Below are 20,879 nucleotides of genomic sequence, written 5' to 3' on the forward strand. Positions count from 1 at the left end.
GTAACAATGAATAACAGCCACAAGGTGACAGCGACCCCCCCCCCCCCCCCCCCCCCCCACCCACAACCTCCGACAAATGGATTTCAGTGTCAGTATCCGTCCCCTCCTTCGGGCTCATGCACACGACCGTATGCATTTTGTGGTCCGCAAAAAATACGGATGACGTCCGTGTGCATTCCGTATTTTGCGGAACGGAACAGCTGGCCCCTAATAGAACAGTCCTATCCTTGTCCGTAATGCCGACAATAATAGGACCTGTTCTGTTATTTTGCGGAACAGAAATACGGACATATGGAAATGGAATGCACATGGAGTACCTTAAGCTTTTTTTGCGGACCCATTGAAATGAATGGTTCCACATACGGTCCGCAAAAAAACGGAACGGACATGGAAAGAAAATACGTTTGTGTGCATGAGCCCTTACAGTAACTCAGGTTTACACTGAAGAGGGGAGTCAGCCACCGCTAGACATCTCTCCAGAGAAAACCAGCTTCCCGCTACTTCTCTCCCACCAACCTCCAGCATTAGGGAAGAGTCCGGGGACCCCCATACACATTAGATTGTTGGTCCCACCCAGTTTGGCTGACATTAATCTAATGTGTCTTAGGGCTTTATGGGGTTAAGAAGACCTGGCGTACTGCGGCTTCCGAGGAGCGAATGTAACGTACGTGTCTTCTATATGTTTCTAAGATGGACATAAAATCCTTGCATTGGGAAGGCACAAACCCTGTGTTCTGAGATTCTGACAATGCAGCTGTCAGGGAGGAGGGAGAGGCTGCTTAATAAATCTATACGGCCTGATCCCCGAGTGAAAAGGTTAATTCTTTTTTTCTCATTGCGTTTTTCATAAAGACCATGCAATAGATTGGCGTGTACTGCAGCATGAAGGGATAATACATGTGTAATACCGGTCTGTGGAAGAACCTCTATACTCCAGTGTAGATGGGGGGGGTTCCTCTCAGATATAATGGTTAGGAATGACAAGCTCATACTATTGGTGGCAATGAGGCCACGGAAGTCAATATGCTGTAGTGTCCATGATGAATTTTTGACCTGGAGCCACCACTAGGGAGAGCTCAGGAGATTACTGCATACAGTTATATACAGCCACCACTAGAGGGAGCTCAGAAGATTACTGCATACAGATATAAACAGCCACCACTAAGGGGAGCTCAGGAGATTACTGCATACAGATATATACAGCCACCACTAGAGGGAGCTCAGGAGATTACTGCATACAGATATATACAGCCACCACTAGAGGGAGCTCAGGAGATTACTGCATACAGATATATACAGCCACCACTAGAGGGAGCTCAGGAGATTACTGCATACAGATATATACAGCCACCACTAGAGGGAGCTCAGGAGATTACTGCATACAGATATATACAGCCACCACTAGAGGGAGCTCAGGAGATTACTGCATACAGATATAAACAGCCACCACTACAGGGCGCTCAGGAGATTACTGCATACAGATATATACAGCCACCACTAGAGGGAGCTCAGGAGATTACTGCATACAGGTATATACAACCACCACTAAGGGGAGCTCAGGAGATTACTGCATACAGATAAAAACAGCCACCACTAGAGGGAGCTTAGGAGATTACTGCATACAGATATATACAACCACCACTAAGCGGAGATCAGGAGATTACTGCATACAGATATAAACAGCCACCACTAGAAGGCGCTCAGGAGATTACTGCATACAGATATATACAGCCACCACTAGGGGGCTCAGGAAATTACTACATGCAGATATATACAGCCACCACCAGAGGGAGCTCAGGAGATTACTGCATATAGATATATACAGCCACAATTAGAGGAAGCTCAGGAGATTACTATATATAGATATATACAGCCACCACCAGAGGGAGCTCAGGAGATTACTGCATACAGATATATACAGCCACCACTAGGGGGCTCAGGAAATTACTACATGCAGATATATACAGCCACCACCAGAGGGAGCTCAGGAGATTACTGCATATAGATATATACAGCCACAATTAGAGGAAGCTCAGGAGATTACTATATATAGATATATACAGTCACCACCAGAGGGAGCTCAGGAGATTACTGCATACAGATATATACAGCCACCACTAGAGGGAGCTCAGGAGATTACTGCATACAGATATATACAGCCACCACCAGAGGGAGCTCAGGAGATTACTGCATAGGTTTAAATACATCCTCCACTAGGGGGGCTCAGGAATCTACTGCATACAGATATATACAGCCACCACCAGAGGGAGCTCAGGAGATTACTGCATACAGATATATACAGCCACCACCAGAGGGAGCTCAGGAGATTACTGCATACAGATATATACAGCCACCACCAGAGGGAGCTCAGGAGATTACTGCATAAGTTTAAATACATCCTCCACTAGGGGGGCTCAGGAATCTACTGCATACAGATATATACAGACACCACCAGAGGGAGCTCAGGAGATTACTGCATACAGATATATACAGCCACCACCAGAGGGAGCTCAGGAGATTACTGTATACAGATATATACAGCCACCACTAGAGGGAGCTCAGAAGATTACTGTATACAGATATATACAGCCACCACTAGAGGGAGCTCAGAAGATTACTGCATACAGAGATATACAGCCACCACTAGAGGGAGCTCAGGAGATTACTGCATACAGATATATACAGCCACCACTAGAGGGAGCTCAGAAGATTACTGCATACAGAGATATACAGGCACCACTAGAGGGAGCTCAGGAGATTACTGCATACAGATATAAACAGCCACCACTAGAGGGAGCTTAGGAGATTACTGCATACATATATATACAGCCACCAATAGAGAGAGCTCAGGAGATTACTGCATACAGATATATACAGCCACCACTAGAGGGAGCTCAGGAGATTACTGCATACAGATATATACAGCCACCACTAGAGGGAGCTCAGGAGATTACTGCATACAGATATATACAGCCACCACTAGAGGGAGCTCAGGAGATTACTGCATACAGATATATACAGCCACCACTAGAGGGAGCTCAGGGGATTACTGCATACAGATATAAACAGCCACCACTACAGGGCGCTCAGGAGATTACTGCATACAGATATATACAGCCACCACTAGAGGGAGCTCAGGAGATTACTGCATACAGGTATATACAACCACCACTAAGGGGAGCTCAGGAGATTACTGCATACAGATAAAAACAGCCACCACTAGAGGGAGCTTAGGAGATTACTGCATACAGATATATACAACCACCACTAAGGGGAGATCAGGAGATTACTGCATACAGATATAAACAGCCACCACTAGAAGGCGCTCAGGAGATTACTGCATACAGATATATACAGCCACCACTAGGGGGCTCAGGAAATTACTACATGCAGATATATACAGCCACCACCAGAGGGAGCTCAGGAGATTACTGCATATAGATATATACAGCCACAACTAGAGAGAGCTCAGGAGATTACTATATATAGATATATACAGCCACCACCAGAGGGAGCTCAGGAGATTACTGCATACAGATATATACAGCCACCACTAGGGGGCTCAGGAAATTACTACATGCAGATATATACAGCCACCACCAGAGGGAGCTCAGGAGATTACTGCATATAGATATATACAGCCACAATTAGAGGAAGCTCAGGAGATTACTATATATAGATATATACAGCCACCACCAGAGGGAGCTCAGGAGATTACTGCATACAGATATATACAGCCACCACTAGAGGGAGCTCAGGAGATTACTGCATACAGATATATACAGCCACCACCAGAGGGAGCTCAGGAGATTACTGCATAAGTTTAAATACATCCTCCACTAGGGGGGCTCAGGAATCTACTGCATACAGATATATACAGCCACCACCAGAGGGAGCTCAGGAGATTACTGCATACAGATATATACAGCCACCACCAGAGGGAGCTCAGGAGATTACTGCATAAGTTTAAATACATCCTCCACTAGGGGGGCTCAGGAATCTACTGCATACAGATATATACAGACACCACTTAAGGGAGTTCAGAAGCTTACCTACATACTGTTTGATTATTGGGTTCAATGTGTAGACTGTATGAAGTAAGCTCCCTCTAGTGGTGGCATCAGGCAGCAAAAACTGAAAATTTCTATCTATAGTTCTTAGTTCTCCGAGCTAGAGGGTGGAGACAAACTGCTGTGATTTCTTACATCGGGTGCACAGGGAGGAAACAGGAGATTCTGCTCCATGACTCTCTTTCACTGTGAATGACCATAAAATACATTGTAAAGTCCTGAATAGTACTGATGTAAATAAAACACAAAGTGAGATATAACACTATTAGTTGCTGCTGCCTCTATGTCTCACTGCAGCTCACTCCTCCTCCACTACCTCTCCATAGACTTCTGTGGGCAGCTGTAATTTGATTCCTCAGAGAGCTGTTTGTCTTGAGACCAAGACAGATGTAACAGAGAATTCCGAGTAAATATTAGTTGGAAAGGAGCAGATAAGTGGAGAAAGAAGGATTTTTGTCTGATACATTATATTGCAAACTTTCGTATGCTGTGTTATTCATTTATGCAAAGTTGTGTGAAAAGTTAGTGACCATTTAAAGGTTTTTTTCAGGCTAATGATATTGATCCACTGTCCTCAGGATAGCTCATTAATCAGATTGGGGTGTGGGGGGGGGGGGGGGCACCCCGCACCCCCACTGATGACTTCTTTTGGGCAGCCGGCTGGGCCAGAGACTATACAGTGGACGGTACTGGAAGCACAAGGTACCATCCAGTGTGTAGCTTCTGGTGCCGCCGTACGGCAGCTCAGCTCCCCATTCACTGGAAGTACCCCGACACGGCCACTACACAATAGGCGGTGCCTTCTGCTTCCAGCATCGGCAGCTGACCGAAACCATTTGATCGGTGGAGGATGCTTAGTGTCGGACCCCCACCAGATATTGCTGACCTATCCTGAGCAGGAAAACCCCTTTAATTCAATGTGCAGGGGATTTGGAGCTTTGTATCAGAAAATCAGAGCTAATTATTAATATTAAGGCTCATGCACACAACCGTATTTTGCGGTCTTCAAAACACGGACCCGCAAAAAAAAAAACGGATGACATCCGTGAGATGTCGTGTTGCATTAATTATTTTTTTTTTGATTCATTGCCTGCCCTTGTCCGCAAAATGAATAAGAATAGGACAGGTTTGATATTTTTTTGCGGAACGGGACATGCGGACATACGGAAACGGAATGCACACGTCATTTCCGTTTTTTTTTGCGGCCCTATTGAAATGAATGGTTCCGCATACTGGCCACAAAAAGGAACGGACACGGACAAAAAATGTAAGAAATGAATCAACACAGAATTTAGATGAAAAAAAAATAAAATCAGCGTCGAGGGTGGAGCGGCAGTTCTTTTAATATATTTTTGGCTCGTTCATCGGGCTGCAATAAAATGAGGTCTTATCTCTTCCGTACCAGTTATCCGGCAGCGCCTGCCTCGTAGGACTCCTCACAGACCGAGCTCCTGTGACAGGCTGACTGATCTACGTTATTAAGCCGTGCTGTTTTATGGGGTTTAGTTCCTTGGATGGAGAGGCGCGAGGCACGGGCAGATTACTAAGTGCTCAGTTCTCCGACCCTCGCATCCCTGTGAGCTGGGACCGTTTTGCTCTCCTGTGCTTATAGATGTATGACTATGCAAGATACAGCGCGGCCGCGGTGAGCTATGGCCGATGTAGAACGGAAGACCCTGAACATTCAGGAGAAATGCAAAAATTTCTAAATAAATGAATTTCAAAGTGGGATTTTTGGGGAGGGGGTGCTAGGTCTACCTGGGGAGGTTATAGAGGGTGTATTAACCCCTTCAGTGGACAATTGACAGCAAGATTTGAGAGAAATACACTGATACGAGGACAGGTTATAGGGCTTTTCTGGATTTTTCATATTGATGGTCTATCCGCAGGATAGGTTATCAATATGAGATCAGCAGGGGTCCAACTTGCGGGATCCCTAACGATCAGCAGTACGAAGAGGCCATGGAGGTCACATTCATCGGTCGAGTGGCCTAGACGCAGCTCAGTCCCATTCAAGTGAATGGAGCTAAGCTGCAATGCCAAGCACAGCCACTATCCAATGTATGGCGCTGTGCTTGGTAAGCTGAGAGAAGACAGCGGCGCTCACAGGAGCACCAGTGCTTTATGGAACAGCTGATCGGTGGAGTTCTCGGATGTCGGACCCCCGCCGATCAGATACTGATGACCTATCCTGAGGGTAGGTCGTCAGTATTAAAATCACAGAAAACCCTTTTAAAGGCTATGTACACCTTCGGGGGCAATTTTTTTTAATGATTGCATTTTACTCATTTTGGCCTAAAAATCATTTTTTCATTTGGTCTTTATTAAAAATATTGAGCCACTCTGTCACAAAGCGTTAACTGTTTTTCTAGCTGTGTGAGTGGTACATTCACTTTAACTTTGTGCCGGTTATCTAATAAGAGGTCATAAACACATTCCCATCAATAAGATAAGGATTGAGCTTTAATAAGTGTTTATAAGAGCAGAGATAAGGGGCCATCAGTTGAGATTTCCGACGGAGCAGAGAGTAAATTCAGAACCAGCTACTAGGTAAACTCAAAACTGTGCAGGGAAACCGGCTCAATATTTTTAATAAAGACCAAATAAAAAAAATATTTTTAGCTCAAAATGAGTACAAGGCAGTAATAAAAAAAAATTGCCACCAAAGGTGTACATGACCTTTAAATTCCTGATCCGTCCCTGTAGGCTGGATGCAGCCAGGTCTTGAGATATTGGGGGGTGTACTTAGAAGATGCTGCACCACCCGCCTGATCTAATAATATGGGTGTGAACAAAAGGCTGTTAGCAAGCATGGTATAGGAGCCTTGGCTGAGTGCGATGCTATGGCTGCATCCCAGTATAACTTAGTAGACTGACCTGAGAGTCCACCCCCTGTGGGGGCTGTAATAACTGTCGTATTGGTCTCCCCCCCATCTTTCAGATACAACCATAGAACGGTTGCGCTACTAATTTAGCGAGTCCAATGTTTTAACTTTATAGTTAAAAAAATGATTACATTCTTTCGGATATACCGGCCCCCGCTCTACAGGGGAGGTCTGGTCACTGGAGGTAAGGAACCAAGATAATTACATGATAATTATGCCTGTCAGGCCGCTGACTCCTGAGGCTCCTTGCTCTAATTATTTATAAAAGTCAGGCCGAGACGACGGTAGACATCTCATTCTCAGGTCTTGGATGGAATGGGCAAGTGATATATCCATCCCGTGGTATGACAATAATCAATGCGGCTCCAACTGTGACCTTTTCTGGCACTGACAGGCCGGCTCCCTAACACTACAGTCCGGATTAGAAGACTGTAATTTATGAACGGGGGATGTGTTCTGAGAATTAATAGGTAACGATTTCTGTAACAAAGCCTGAAATGAAGATAATAAGGAAAAATGACAATAGATTTCATTCAGATGAAGAAAAATTAAACCACTTATGTCCCTTTAAATGCATATTTTCTCTTCCTGGTGTCTGCAGAGTGGATTAGATCATGGTGGTGTAACGTTAGGGATGCTCCCTCCCCCCTCTCACAGCATTCAGGCTTACACTCACAGAGATTTCTTCAGCTGCATCCCCCTCCTCCCCCATTTACTGTATTACTCTAGATGTTTTGGTGACTGCAGAGGTTTCCGGGAATTTATAGACAGACTGCAAACAGGGAAAGGGGCAATACAGGCTGCTGGAAGGCGAGGAAGAGGCAAAGTTAGGCTGTAGTCACATCACATCTGTGACGCGCTTGCTAAATGTGTTACCTTATCCTGATGGAGGCCAAAAAAAAGTGTCTAGTATACATCAGCATGCCACAATACTCCCTTAGAATATGCTATTCCATACAACGGTTTAAAAAAATGATGCATTAACTGTATGACAGGTTAAACACAATCACTGCTTGAAATCTGCCATTAGGCAACATCTGTACTGATTATCTTTTATATATATATATATATATTTATAGTACCCAAAACTCCATTTGTCTGACACAGAAATGCAAATCCCCTGCATAGAGCATTCAGAGATAACACTGTGACTTCCTGCAGCCACCACTAGAGGGAGCTCACTACTTACAGAGTCCTTATTGCGCTCAAAGTAGAAAAAGTGTGCAGTGAGCTCCCTCTAGTGGTGGCTGCAGGAAGCTAGAATGTTTTCACCAAACTCTATGTGTCTATGCAGGGGTGTTTTGAAGCTTTAATTACTACAGAGAAATATTAGGAAATTAATCGATATCATGACATAACAATGCAGTTTTGAAGGGAACACCACAATGTGGTTTTGAAGGCTATGTACACCTTTGGGGGCAATTTTATTATGATTTCAATTTACTCTCTTCGGGCTAAAAATACTTTTTTCAATTGCTATTTAAAATAAAATAAAATATTGAGCCGTTCTGTCTCATGGAGTTAACTGTTTGTCTAGCTGTGTGAATGGTGCTTTCACTTTGTGCCGGTCATCTAATAACCCTTGTCTATAAATTACTAAAAGGTCATAAACACTTATATAAGCCACATTCTTATCAGTAATGAATGTTTACAAGGTCAGAGATCAGAGATAAGGAGCCATCAGCTGAGCTGCATGACAGAACAGAGTAAAGATTCAGAGCCTGCTACTAGAGAAACTCAAGGCTGCACAGAGACAGGGGTTCAACATTTTTAATAAAGACCAATTGAAAAAAAAGATTTTTAGCTTAAAATGAGCACAATGCAATAATAATAAAAAAAAATGATCCCAAAGGTGTACACAGCCTTTAAGGTGGATTGACAAGACTATTTTAGTTGTTTGTCAGTTACATGTCAGAAGGAGGCAGAGGTTATTAAAAAATTATTTTTTGTGCACCCCAAGAACAAACGCAGAGTTCGTCTGTAGTCGCGTCTCCACGGTATATCCCTCTCTAACGCTAATGGCATGTTCTGTATGGTTAGCAATCAAGTGTCTCTTTCAGGCAGAGTAATGGATGTTCGGAGCATCTTCTCACTCCATCTGCATTAAACCTCTGCCAATACAGTTACTTTAAGGAATGGTGCAGCTAATGACCTCCTCCTCTGATGTATGTTCTGCTCTGTCCTCCTCCAGCCAAAGTTATATCTGCTCCTTTACAATAAATGACCGCAGGACCTCTGCGTATAGCAGAAAAACCACTGCAGATCATTAGAGTAAGTGAGCTGGATAGAGCGTGGATCCCTGAGCAGAAGACGGCGGCTGCAAAACTCCAGCTTATCTATAATGTGTATCTGCGAGATTTACTTGCTAATCCGTCCAGCTTTGGGCTGCGCTTGGATGGCTCTGATCTGACCAGTCCAGTGCTACACATCACACTTACAGCATTGGCGGCGGCATTAAAGGGGTACTCCGATCTCAGTATTCCCTATATAATGAATAGTAATGCAATCTTGATTGCAGATCAGGCAAAGCTCCTACAAAATTCTGCTGAAAGTCACCACTAGGTGGAGCTAGCTGCAATGCTTCCATTGATTTCAATACAAAGTCAGTGTGTGGAGTGAGCTCCCCCTAGTGGTAGAATTATAATGGATTCTATTTATGTGTAAAAGAGGCACTGTTTATTGGGGCACCCTGAGGGCGATGTTAATCACTATGTCACTGTGTGGGCAGAGTTTACAAAGGAAAATGTGGTCCACATACAGGGCCATCTTTAATATTGATTGGACCCTTGGCAAGAGGGAGAACACAAGTGCCGCTGCCGCATTCATGGGTCCATACTTTATTAACTAAGTAACAGGACATGTAGGGCATACATGGGGGATGTCCCTGCACTTACTATTATTTCTGGGCGCCACTCCATTGCGCGGCTGTGGTCCCCGCTACATTCTCCCGCGCTGTATGCTAAGTAACCGCATCAGAACACCAGGGAGGAGACATCAGCTTTTCTTTGGGGAGAAGGTGAGTTTTTTTTCTCCCGAAGGAACGCCCACAGAGAAAAGCTGATGTCTCCTCCCTGGTGTTCTGATGCTGTTACTTAGCATACAGCGCGGGAGAATGTAACGGGGGCCACAGCGGCGCAACGGAGCGGCGCCCAAAAATAATAGTAAGTGCTGGCACATCATCCCCCATGTATGCCCTACATGTCCTGCTACTTAGTTAAAAAAGTAAAGGTCCTCCAGTGGGGCAGCGGGGCTCAAGAGGCAGTTGCCTTGGGCCCCCCAGAAGCAACTTGGCCTGGGGCAGCTGCCCCTTTTGCCCAGCGTTAAATAAGGCCCTGGGTCCATGTAGTCTAAGGGTATGGTCACACGGTCAGGTTTCTGCATGCAGTTTTGGAAGCCAAAATCAGGAGTGGATTGTAAAAGAACAGATACAACTTCTGCTCTTTTTTGCGGAAATCCGATCGTGTGGCTGTAACCTCTTTTGCAAAGTGCAGGTGGGTAGGTGTAATTCCTGCAGTGACCAGCAGGGGTGCCACGTGTTTCCTTGGGCAAAAAAACACCCTTCAATTTAGTTACTTATTGATTTCTAAAGAGGAGATTCAAAGGATATAACCACAAATAATTGCTTGGGCTCCCCAGAGAAAGAGGAGGGGGCAACTGGCGTTACCAAGTCCAAAATGAGCAAGACAAATCTGTTGGAGCGTCTGAGGACGAGTGTGCAGGGTACAAGCCGGGCGTTTACTGCGATCATTAATCAGGATCCGCAGAAATGTGCAGCCCCTTAAAAGAGCCTCAGTTTATGGGCTGTGATAAATGAAGCCGGGGGTTTTAGTCGACATTGCAAATCCAAAGCTGAAGCTCCACAAAGGTGGAAATAAGACAGAAGGTACAGAACGAGGATGACCTTGGTAGTCGCTGCAAGAGGAGAGCAAAAAATATAAAAAACTGATGATAAGGAGGAACCCCGGAGTCAGTACAGCATTGAAAACTATAAAGTATGAGGGAAATAAAAATGTAACAAATAAGATAATAGATAGATATGAGAGAGAGATTAGATAAGATAGACAGATAGATAGATAGATAATAGATAGATAGATAGATAGATAGATAATAGATAGATAGATAGATAGATAGATAGATAGATAGATAGATAGATAGATAGATAGATAGATAATGATAGATAGATAGATAGATAGATAGATAGATAGATAATAGATAGATAGATAGATAGATAGGAGATGGATAGATATTAAATAAACAGATAGATGATAGATAGATAGATATTAGATAAGACAAACTGCTGTTTGGTGATTAAAATATACTTTTTTTGACTCACATTTGGGAAGTGCTGTGGAATTTTTTCTTTTGTATTTCTGGAGGTTGAATCGTTTCCACAACCGCTGGCACCCCTGTACTACACTTTATGCTGTGCTGTTCACATCTCTGTATTTAATATTAGATAAGATAGATATCAGATAGATAGATAGATACTATCTACAGCTCCTACCATCACAAAGCCTTGCTGCAACAAGAGAGAGCAGACTGTGCCAGCAGTGCGACCAGGAGGCCGTGGAGGATGAGGCCAAAATACTCAGCAGTGAGGGAGACTCACTTCAGGAGACTGTCTGATCTCTGCCCAGACTTCACCTCCATGGAGGAGGAAGAGAGACTCTCCATACTGGTGGGGGAAGAGGAGAACACAGCGGCCATAGCAGCACAATATATCACTGCCTGCCATAGACTGAGAGGAACCTGATATACCATGGACTCCTTTATCCCGACCCTGGACGTGTCCCCATCCCCCAACCCTACCCAATTATTTCCCACTTGCTTTGGCAACGCTAAAATGTGTTTAGTCCTGCCAATAAAGCTTATTTGATTTGATAGATAGATAGATAGATAGATAGATATGAGTGAGAGAGAGATATGAGATAGATAGATAGATAGATAGATAGATAGATAGATAGATAGATAGATAGATAGATATGAGATAGATAGATAGATAGATAGATAGATAATAGATAGATAGATAGATAGATAGATAGATAGATAGATGATAGATAGATGATTGATAGATAGATAGATAGATAGATAGATAGATGATAGATAGATAGATAGATAGATAGATAGATAGATAGATCTCTTATGCACAGTAAAACTTTTATTGTAACAAGTCTGATTAAGTTCATATATGTACTAACAATACGAACTAAATAAAGGTACTAATCCTATGGTACTAAGGGTAAAAACATTTTTAGTAATGTAATTTTGGATTAGGTTAGATAGCCTCTTATTTTGAGAGAGCCCTATAAGACTTTTTGGATATAGATTAAGTAGTATTGTTGAAATGTTGAATGTGATTCCACGTTATGTGGGTTTGTATGCAGTTTATAAAGACAAAGAATAAGAGATTTTCTTGTCTGTGATAACAGGTTTTCTACTCAAATTGTATTCTTTGACAAAATGTAAGAATTTATGATTGATGATTATTATAGAAAACTTTTGAATTTAATACCTGCTTTTCTTATACTAATCTGATTTGTTTTTTGTTATAATATTCTATTCTGAAAACTTTAATAAAACTCAAATTTACAAGATAGATAGATAGATAGATAGATATGAGATAGAAAGATAATAGATAGATAGATAGATAATAGATAGATAATAGATAGATAGATAGATAGATAGATAGATAGATAGATAGATATGAGATAGATAGATAATAGATAGATGGATAGATAGATAGATAGATAGATAGATAATAGATAGATAATAGATAGATAGATAGATAGATAGATAGATAGATAGATAGATAGGAGATAGATAGTAACTTAAGCAGTAATTTATTCCGGGGCTGCGGGGAGATAATTTCTATATTATTCTGCATTCCTTGAACCAAACTTTGATTTTACAAGGAACAAGCGATTCCTCCTCGAGCACGTTCCGGCAGCCGGGCCCCAATGGAGCCCGATGTTAAGAGAGATATATTAAAGGTAAATAGATTCTGTCTTGGAGGCAGCGAGTCTTAAAATTGAAAGTGTTTGCCGGTCCTTGTGAGCGGCTGGGGACTGCGCTTTTCATTAAGCCTAATGTTGGCCGCTGCTGCTAATTTGCTGCAGAGGAACAGAGCTTTAACTAAACCTGCAACGAAACTCAGCTCGACTTGTTTTCCATATGCAGATCAAGACGTCTCATTATCCCGGAGGGTTCTTCCTCCCTATACATGGAGTGGGGGTGTGCAAAAAAAAAAAAAAAAAGATCAGAACGTTCCATCCGTTATTGTGCTACAGTTTGAATTGCAAATCAAAGCTTTAGGATATAATAATAAGCATTGCAGCTTCATTCTCGAGACAGTGCCACCCTTGTGTCTGGTATTGCAAGTCCTTTAAGTGACTAAGGATGAGGGCAATGCTACACAGGACCATGTGTCTGTCTGGAGTAACTGCAGGAGGCGCAGAGGTAGCAGAGATATCAGTATTTTAAATATGCATTGGAGACCAGTAGTTTCACATCAAACAGCATCTCATAGCTCAACTTCCTGCAGGACCTAGAGGGGCTGCATGAGATTAGAAAAGCATGGCTGCTTTCTTCTACAAACTGTGAATGCAGCACAGACACGACCCACAGATGAGGGTGGCGCTATTTCTGGAAGAAATGTTTTTTTAACCTCATACAGCCCCTGTACGAGGCTTTTGCATTGAGACACGTCTGAGCTACCTAAATGATGTCACCTACTGTATAAATAAAGTTTTTAAGACTTTTCGGTTATTTTTAATATGCCACATCATTATCTAAAGTTGAAAAATGATCCTGAAATCTTGCAGTTTTCACTCTGAACCCCATAATAGCCTGACAGTTCCTGCTCTGTAGAGATCACTTCTCAGCAGCCTTCTCATAATCATTGCAGGCAGGATTACAATGACAGGAAACACCTTTGTATAGATAATGCAGGATCCACAACTTACAATAGGTGATATCACAGCTTATCTACCTCCCCCCATTCCCTGCACAATGACCTCTGCACAGGTCTCAGAGCATGCCCACAACATCTACCATAGAAGTTAATGAGCCGGCCTGCAGGTTTACAGTGTGGCTACTGTACAGCAACGCTCAGAATGCAGCTCAGGCAAGATGGCCGCCCCAGTATAATACAGGATGTAACTCAGGATCAGTACAGGATAAGTAATGTAATGTATGTACACAGTGACTGCACCAGCAGAATAGTGAGTGCAGCTCTGGAGTATAATACAGGATGTAACTCAGGATCAGTACAGGATAAGTAATGTATGTACACAGTGACTGCACCAGCAGAATAGTGAGTGCAGCTCTGGAGTATAATACAGGATGTAACTCAGGATCAGTACAGGATAAGTAATGTAATGTATGTACACAGTGACTGCACCAGCAGAATAGTGAGTGCAGCTCTGGAGTATAATACAGGATGTAATCCAGGATCAGTACAGGATAAGTAATGTAATGTATGTACACAGTGACTGCACCAGCAGAATAGTGAGTGCAGCTCTGGAGTATAATACAGGATGTAACTCAGGATCAGTACAGGATGAGTAATGTATGTACACAGTGACTGCATCAGCAGAATAGTGAGTGCAGCTCTGAAGTATAATACAGGATGTAACTCAGGATCAGTACAGGATAAGTAATGTATGTACACAGTGACTGCACCAGCAGAATAGTGAGTGCAGCTCTGAAGTATAATGCAGGATGTAACTCAGTATCAGTACAGGATAAGTAATGTAATGTATGTACACAGTGACTCCACCAGCAGAATAGTGAGTGCAGCTCTGGAGTATAATACAGGATGTAACTCGGGATCAGTACAGGATAAGTAATGTATCTACAGTGATTCCACCAGCAGAATAGTGAGTGCAGCTCTGAAGTATAATACAGGGTATAATGATGTTTTTGTGATATCCCCAGTGTTCACTTACAGTATCTGCTTCCTAACAGTTTCCTTCTATTTCCTTTCTTCAGCCGTGTGCCTGGTGCTCGCCTGCATGATATTCCCAGATGGATGGGATGCAGAGACAATCAGGGACATGTGCGGGGACAAGACTGGGAAGTACTCCCTGGGAGACTGCTCCGTGCGCTGGGCCTACATATTGGCAATTATTGGGATCCTGAATGCCCTTATTCTCTCCTTCCTGGCCTTCGTATTGGGTAACAGACAGAACGACTTGCTTCTTGAGGAGCTTAAATCAGACAACAAAGGTAAGGAGACAAAAACATCCCAAACACAAGGGTTCACATCCTACAGAGGCAGCACATGTATCTGCTGGGGGCCCATCATTGTGGGGGCCAGATCATGGAGACCCTCCTATAGCTTGGGAAGTGCACGCCATAAACCCATATTGATTTTATTTCTGCCATCAGTCCAGCTGGTGGAACGCCCCCCAATGATCAGATGTTACAGTGTAAAACCAGACGTGCATTTCATGAAGGAAATACATAGTTCATGAAAAGAGCTCAGAGCACAGTTAAAAAAAATATTCAACTTGTATTATTTTAAATAGCATGCAAAAAAGTACGGTATATACTGACACCAAATGTGTCTCCGGTATGGGAACGCAACTAAACGGAACAGAATGCATTCTGGTGCTCTCCGTTCTGTTCAGTTACGTTTTGTCCCCATTGACAATGAATGGGGACAAAACGGAAGCGTTTTTTTGCCGGTATCGAGACCCTATGACGGATCTCAATACCGGAAAATAGAAACGCTAGTGTGAAAGTAGCCTTAATGAGGATATGACCTATGTGCAATGATAGCAACAAAGACGACAGATTCTGTATAGATGGAGACTGGACCCAAAGAACTTCAGCCTAAAACCTCTGACTGAGACGTTCCGCCCCATAAATCAGGTTCCTGGTCCCCTCCATTCAGGAAACAATGTCACACATCATTATAAGGGCTCATGTACACAAACATATTTTCTCTCCGTATCTGTTCCGTTTTTTTGCGGACCGTATACGGAACCATTCATTTCAACGGGTCCGCAAAAAAAACAGAAGTTACGTGTGCATTCTGTTTCCGAATTTCCGTTCCGCAAAAAAATAGAACATGTCCTATTATTGTCCGCATTACGGACAAGGATAGTACTGTTCTGTTAGGGGCCAGCTGTTCCGATCTGGAAAATACGGAATGTACACGGACGTCATCCGTTTTTTTTTTGCGGACCGTAGGAACAATTCACTTCAATGGGGCTGTAGAAAATACAGAAGTTACTCCACGTGCATACCGTTTCCGTTTGTCCGCATGGCCGTTCCGCAAAAAAGTAGTGCATGTCCTATTATTGTCCGAAAACCACGGTCCGAGGCCCCATTCGCAAACCACGGTCCGAGGGGGTTCGCAAAAAATACAGAACGCACGCGGAACACATCCGTATTTCGTGGATCCATACTGTAGAAATGCTATGCGCAGCCCATATTGCTCACGTGTTTGGTGATTCATAAATTACTGTATAGGAGCCCCCAAAAAACTGGATCAAATACGGAAATCATACGGATATGTTTTGTGCAATAACGGAACGGAAGAGGACTTAAATCAGAGGGAAAACAACGGATCCGTGAAAAACGGACCGCAAAACAACAACGGTCGTGTGCACGAGCCCTAAGGAGGAGGTTCAGGGACCGAAAATAACTGTGACCCGTTGCAGGCTTGATTATGGCTTCAGCACTTGATGTAGCAGTGCCCCACGGTGGCCAGACGTGTGTATTACACCCTGCAGATTTCCTATTCTAGTGCGGTAGGGTTTGTCCTGAAGTCACCCCATGGGCACGTTGTCTTGTCTCTGATACGGCTTTCTTCATTTACTTTACATCTTAAGATGCTGTTATGTTTGTGTCGCTCAAGATTCTAGGTTTTTAGCAAAGATTTAGTTAGGGAATCACAGTTACAGCATTATAGTCTGATGATAGATTGCTGCCACATCTGACTACTGTCCGAATTCTACTCCACGGCACCCATCAGTGACCGTAGACCCTCCTGTCCCATATCCCCTGTTCATATCCTATGAAAGACATCATCCAGGAGACGCCCCCACCATATAAGAGACAGAGCAGCAACGCTGATCTGTTGCCTGCGGTTCTCAAGCTGCTGCGGACTACAACCCCCAGCCTTGCTGGAAGTTTTAGTGCGTTGATTTCAATGGGTGAGGTATAGCACAACTTCCCCCTCCATGTGGTTGCATGGCATTAAAGTCATGGTCACACAGGACGGACATGCTGCAGATTGGTCACTATGAGTTAACGCGCTTCAAATCCGCAGCGTTTTACAGTGGCAGCAAAGTGGACGCGATTCTAAGAAAAAGCAGCAAAAAAATGTAATGCGATGTAAAATGACCTGCGGTGCAGATACTGAATCCTCTGCATGTCAATTTACGCTGCGAGTTTCAGTAGCGTCACCTCAATAGTTGCCTTTGGGAAAACAACGTTGCGGCCAGCTTGTGACAATGGCGAGATGTTATTTCTTTACCTGGGAAAGCTGGATGACAACGAATTTGGTTGCCGCTGCTGCTTCTCGCATAGCACATCTGCCTGGTGCAGCAGCCATTAGAAGAGGAGGTTTATCATAGAGGAAATGGGCAGTAAAACACTCACTGTATACTGCCAGATGTAGGGAGCTCCCCCTAGTGGTGGCTGCAGGCAGAGAGAATCTTATCATGGGTTTTCGGAGCTCTGCGTCAGAAAAACGAAGCTCCGACCACCATTATTTATATGAGTCGGACCTAAAATGACACTTTGATGTGATTTTCATTCTTCACTAAAATCCTCTTTTTCTTGCTTTAACAGATGACATGAAGTAAATGAACCCCCGGGGGGTCCCATGATACCCTCGACCAACGCAGGAATGTCTCCAGGCTGCCCACCCCATTGGTATGGTTAACCCTCTTCTTGTATTGCCATCCTCTGCCACACTGCCTTGACCCCCACCTACCCCCCCCCCCCCGCCCCCCCCCATCCAGTGAAATCTTCATCTTAGCCTTGAAGAGAAATCTTCCTCCACCAAGACGGTGCCTGCACTGCCGCCACGACGAGCCCCCCCCCCCCCCCCCGTGATAACCAGCCATGGCGTTAACCTCATCTGCGACCGTGGACGTAACGGAGTCCACAGGAAACCGGGACCTTTCTCGCTCATACGGCTTCTGCAAGGACCAGTCACAAAAACGTCTCGAAATTTTTGTATAGACGGAAAAAGAAAAAAAAAATCGGAGCATTTATACCTCTAACGATCATCGCCCGTCCACCTCCCCCCGAACGCACCCCTCCTCCGAAATTAATGAGGATTTTTTTTTTTTTTTCATTACTATGGGAATTGAAACTTTGTACATACCTCGCGGACGGACGTTTGGCTACACCCCCGCTCGGGCCTGATGATTTCAGCAGATGCTTTTTGTACAGCGGGGGCCACGAGAAAACTATTTATTGGTTATTTTTACATGTACATTGATCGCTACGAACTTCTCGCCAACAGGGTATAAAAAAAAAAAGAAGAAGAAAAAGGAACAAAAAAAGCGAATTTTGACTTGTTATATAATGAGCGAGTCAGAAGTGCTGAATGCTGTGTCTTTATATCCATGGGGAAGAGAGCTGAGCGAGGGGTGGGGGGGGGGGGGGGGACACAAGGGTTAACAGCGGCAGGGGGTGTTCAGTGATGTACGTGAAACTCCATCATGATCATCCTCGCTCCATTATATGTCCTGCACGGCCACCAAGAACAGAATCAGCCATGTAAATAAGAGAAATCCCTTTAATCCGGCATCTGATAATCCGGCATTTCCTTTGCCCATCGATGCGTCGAGGCTCGTTGGCGCCCCCTTGCACGCAGGGCACATGCCTTCCTGTTAATACGCCCCAAGCACAGAACAGTTTGGAATTTCACCGGTAGACTATGACATTTATTCAGGTTTTTTTTCCAATAAGGTTTTATATATTTGTGTGATCATCCAATAATCCGGAATATATTGCTAATCTGGGGTCTATCAGGTCCCTCTGATGCCAGATTAAAGGAATTTTACTGTACGTAGAGATATGTATTGCAGCCTGTTATGTTTCGTAGTCTGACATCCGATGGTCCAGAACTCCTACCATTTCAGAATATTAATCCCAATTCTAGATTAGCAGGAAATGACCTGATAGTCCGGCACCAGAGGAGGCCTGACTACATTTGGCATTCAGGGGTAGGACACTGTAATAAATAATCTGGCACCTTGTCAGGCCTGAGTATGCCGGATTATAGGAAGTGTACTGAAGGAAAGCAAATTCCTTAAATCCGGCATTAAAACAAATTATCAGATATTCTGAAGTTATAGGAAAAAAATCTATGTGAAATGTTACTATAAAATCTACTATCAGTAAAAAAAAATGATGAGTCAGTCGTCACAATCCAGCTTGTCCAGACTATAAAGTGCCGAAAAACACAGGAATTCTGTCAATCCAGCTTTGGATGCCAGATTATCAGACTTTCTAGATTATTAAATGGTCATTAAGTACATTAAAGGGCATCTGTCAGCAGTTTTGTATCTATGACACCGGCTGACCTGTTACATGTGCGCTTGGCAGCTGAAGGCATCTGTGTTGGTCCCATGTTCCTATGTGCGGCATTGCTGAGAATAATGATGTTTTATTATATGCAAATGAGCCTCTTGGAGCAACGGGGGCGTCACCATTACACCTAGAGGCTCTGCTCTCTGCAACTTCCACAACCTCTCCACTTTGATTGACCGGCCAGTTGTGATGACGTTTACACTGCCTGGTCCTGTCAATCAAAGTGCAGAGGGCACAGCAGTTGCAGAGAGAGCTGAGCCTCTAGGTGTAATGGTAACGCCCCCGTTGCTCCTAGAGGCTCATTTGCATATATTAAAACATAATTTTTATCAGCAGTGCGGACACATAGGAACATGGGACCAACACAGATGTCTTCAGCTGCCAAGCGCACATGTAACAGGTCAGCCGGTGTCATAGGTGCAAAACTGCTGACAGATGCCCTTTAAACTAGGAAGAAAAGCTGAAAATACTCTGTAAAAATGCAACACAAAATCAGATGCTGAAAATAAATTCCGAATCATCAGGCTTTCTGGATTCATTAGATGCCAGATTAAGGGAATCTCACTGTTTCTATGTATTTATGAAGCTTTCTATTGAAATTTGGGTAAATTTGGTTTCATTGAGAAATTGTGGAACGGAAGCCGAGGATTAGACGAGAACTCGCTGCTGTATAAAAGGTGTCAAATAAGAGCAACCGACCCGAAATGACAAAACAGAAGATCCATAGTAAATGCATTGGGCTTCGTGTATCAAATCCAGTGCAGATTTTTGGGAGGTATGAGTGAGGTCCAAGCTGCACCTGTGGGATCACTTCGCCTGTAGGAACATTTCCATGGGCTCCACGTGTCTATAGGTTCACATTGCACAACCACGAGAGCCACGCTGCACGCCCCCCTTTTATAGTAGTAAGACTTGGGGGCCCCAGGTCATCACACTGTATATAAATAATGAGGGGGGAGGCTATGGTTGTAGCCGTCACCATAATAACTCTCAGATAATCAGTTCACACACAGACGTTCTCTTAGAGGGAAAACCATTTTGTAGTGACCATGACCCCTTTACAACAGCCTAACCCTTAGCAAAGAGAGAAGAGAGAAGGGAGTCCCCCTCCCCCCAGTCCAGGACCGGTTTCAAAGAGAGTCTCTTGCTTTGGAGGACCCGACATGTCCACACATTACACAGACAATCCATTGATGTCAATGGAAAATGTGTAATACTTCATTTCTCCTGTGGGGGTGCTGCAGGAAAATCGAACACTTACTCCAAGGTTCCCCCTAGAGATTACAGCTAATCACTGAGGTCCTTATGACCAGCATATTGTCCAGGGACCCTTCTAACAAAAAATAGACAACTCCTTTAAGCATCT

General features: G+C 43.7%; 1 protein-coding gene across 1 annotated transcript in view; it reads left to right on the top strand.

The window, feature by feature from the left end:
- The window catches only part of LHFPL4 (LHFPL tetraspan subfamily member 4), an 88,195-nt gene extending 70,423 nt beyond the window's left edge, over positions 1-17,772 (top strand). Inside the window, exons 2-3 of the mRNA XM_040408718.1 lie at positions 14,945-15,181; positions 17,759-17,772. Coding sequence (XP_040264652.1) covers positions 14,945-15,181; positions 17,759-17,772 — 251 coding nt within the window. The remainder of the gene's footprint in view (positions 1-14,944; positions 15,182-17,758) is intronic.
- The last annotated feature ends 3,107 nt before the right edge of the window (positions 17,773-20,879 follow it).

Source organism: Bufo bufo, chromosome 9 (genome assembly GCF_905171765.1).
Source record: "Bufo bufo chromosome 9, aBufBuf1.1, whole genome shotgun sequence".
Lineage (NCBI taxonomy): Eukaryota > Metazoa > Chordata > Amphibia > Anura > Bufonidae > Bufo > Bufo bufo.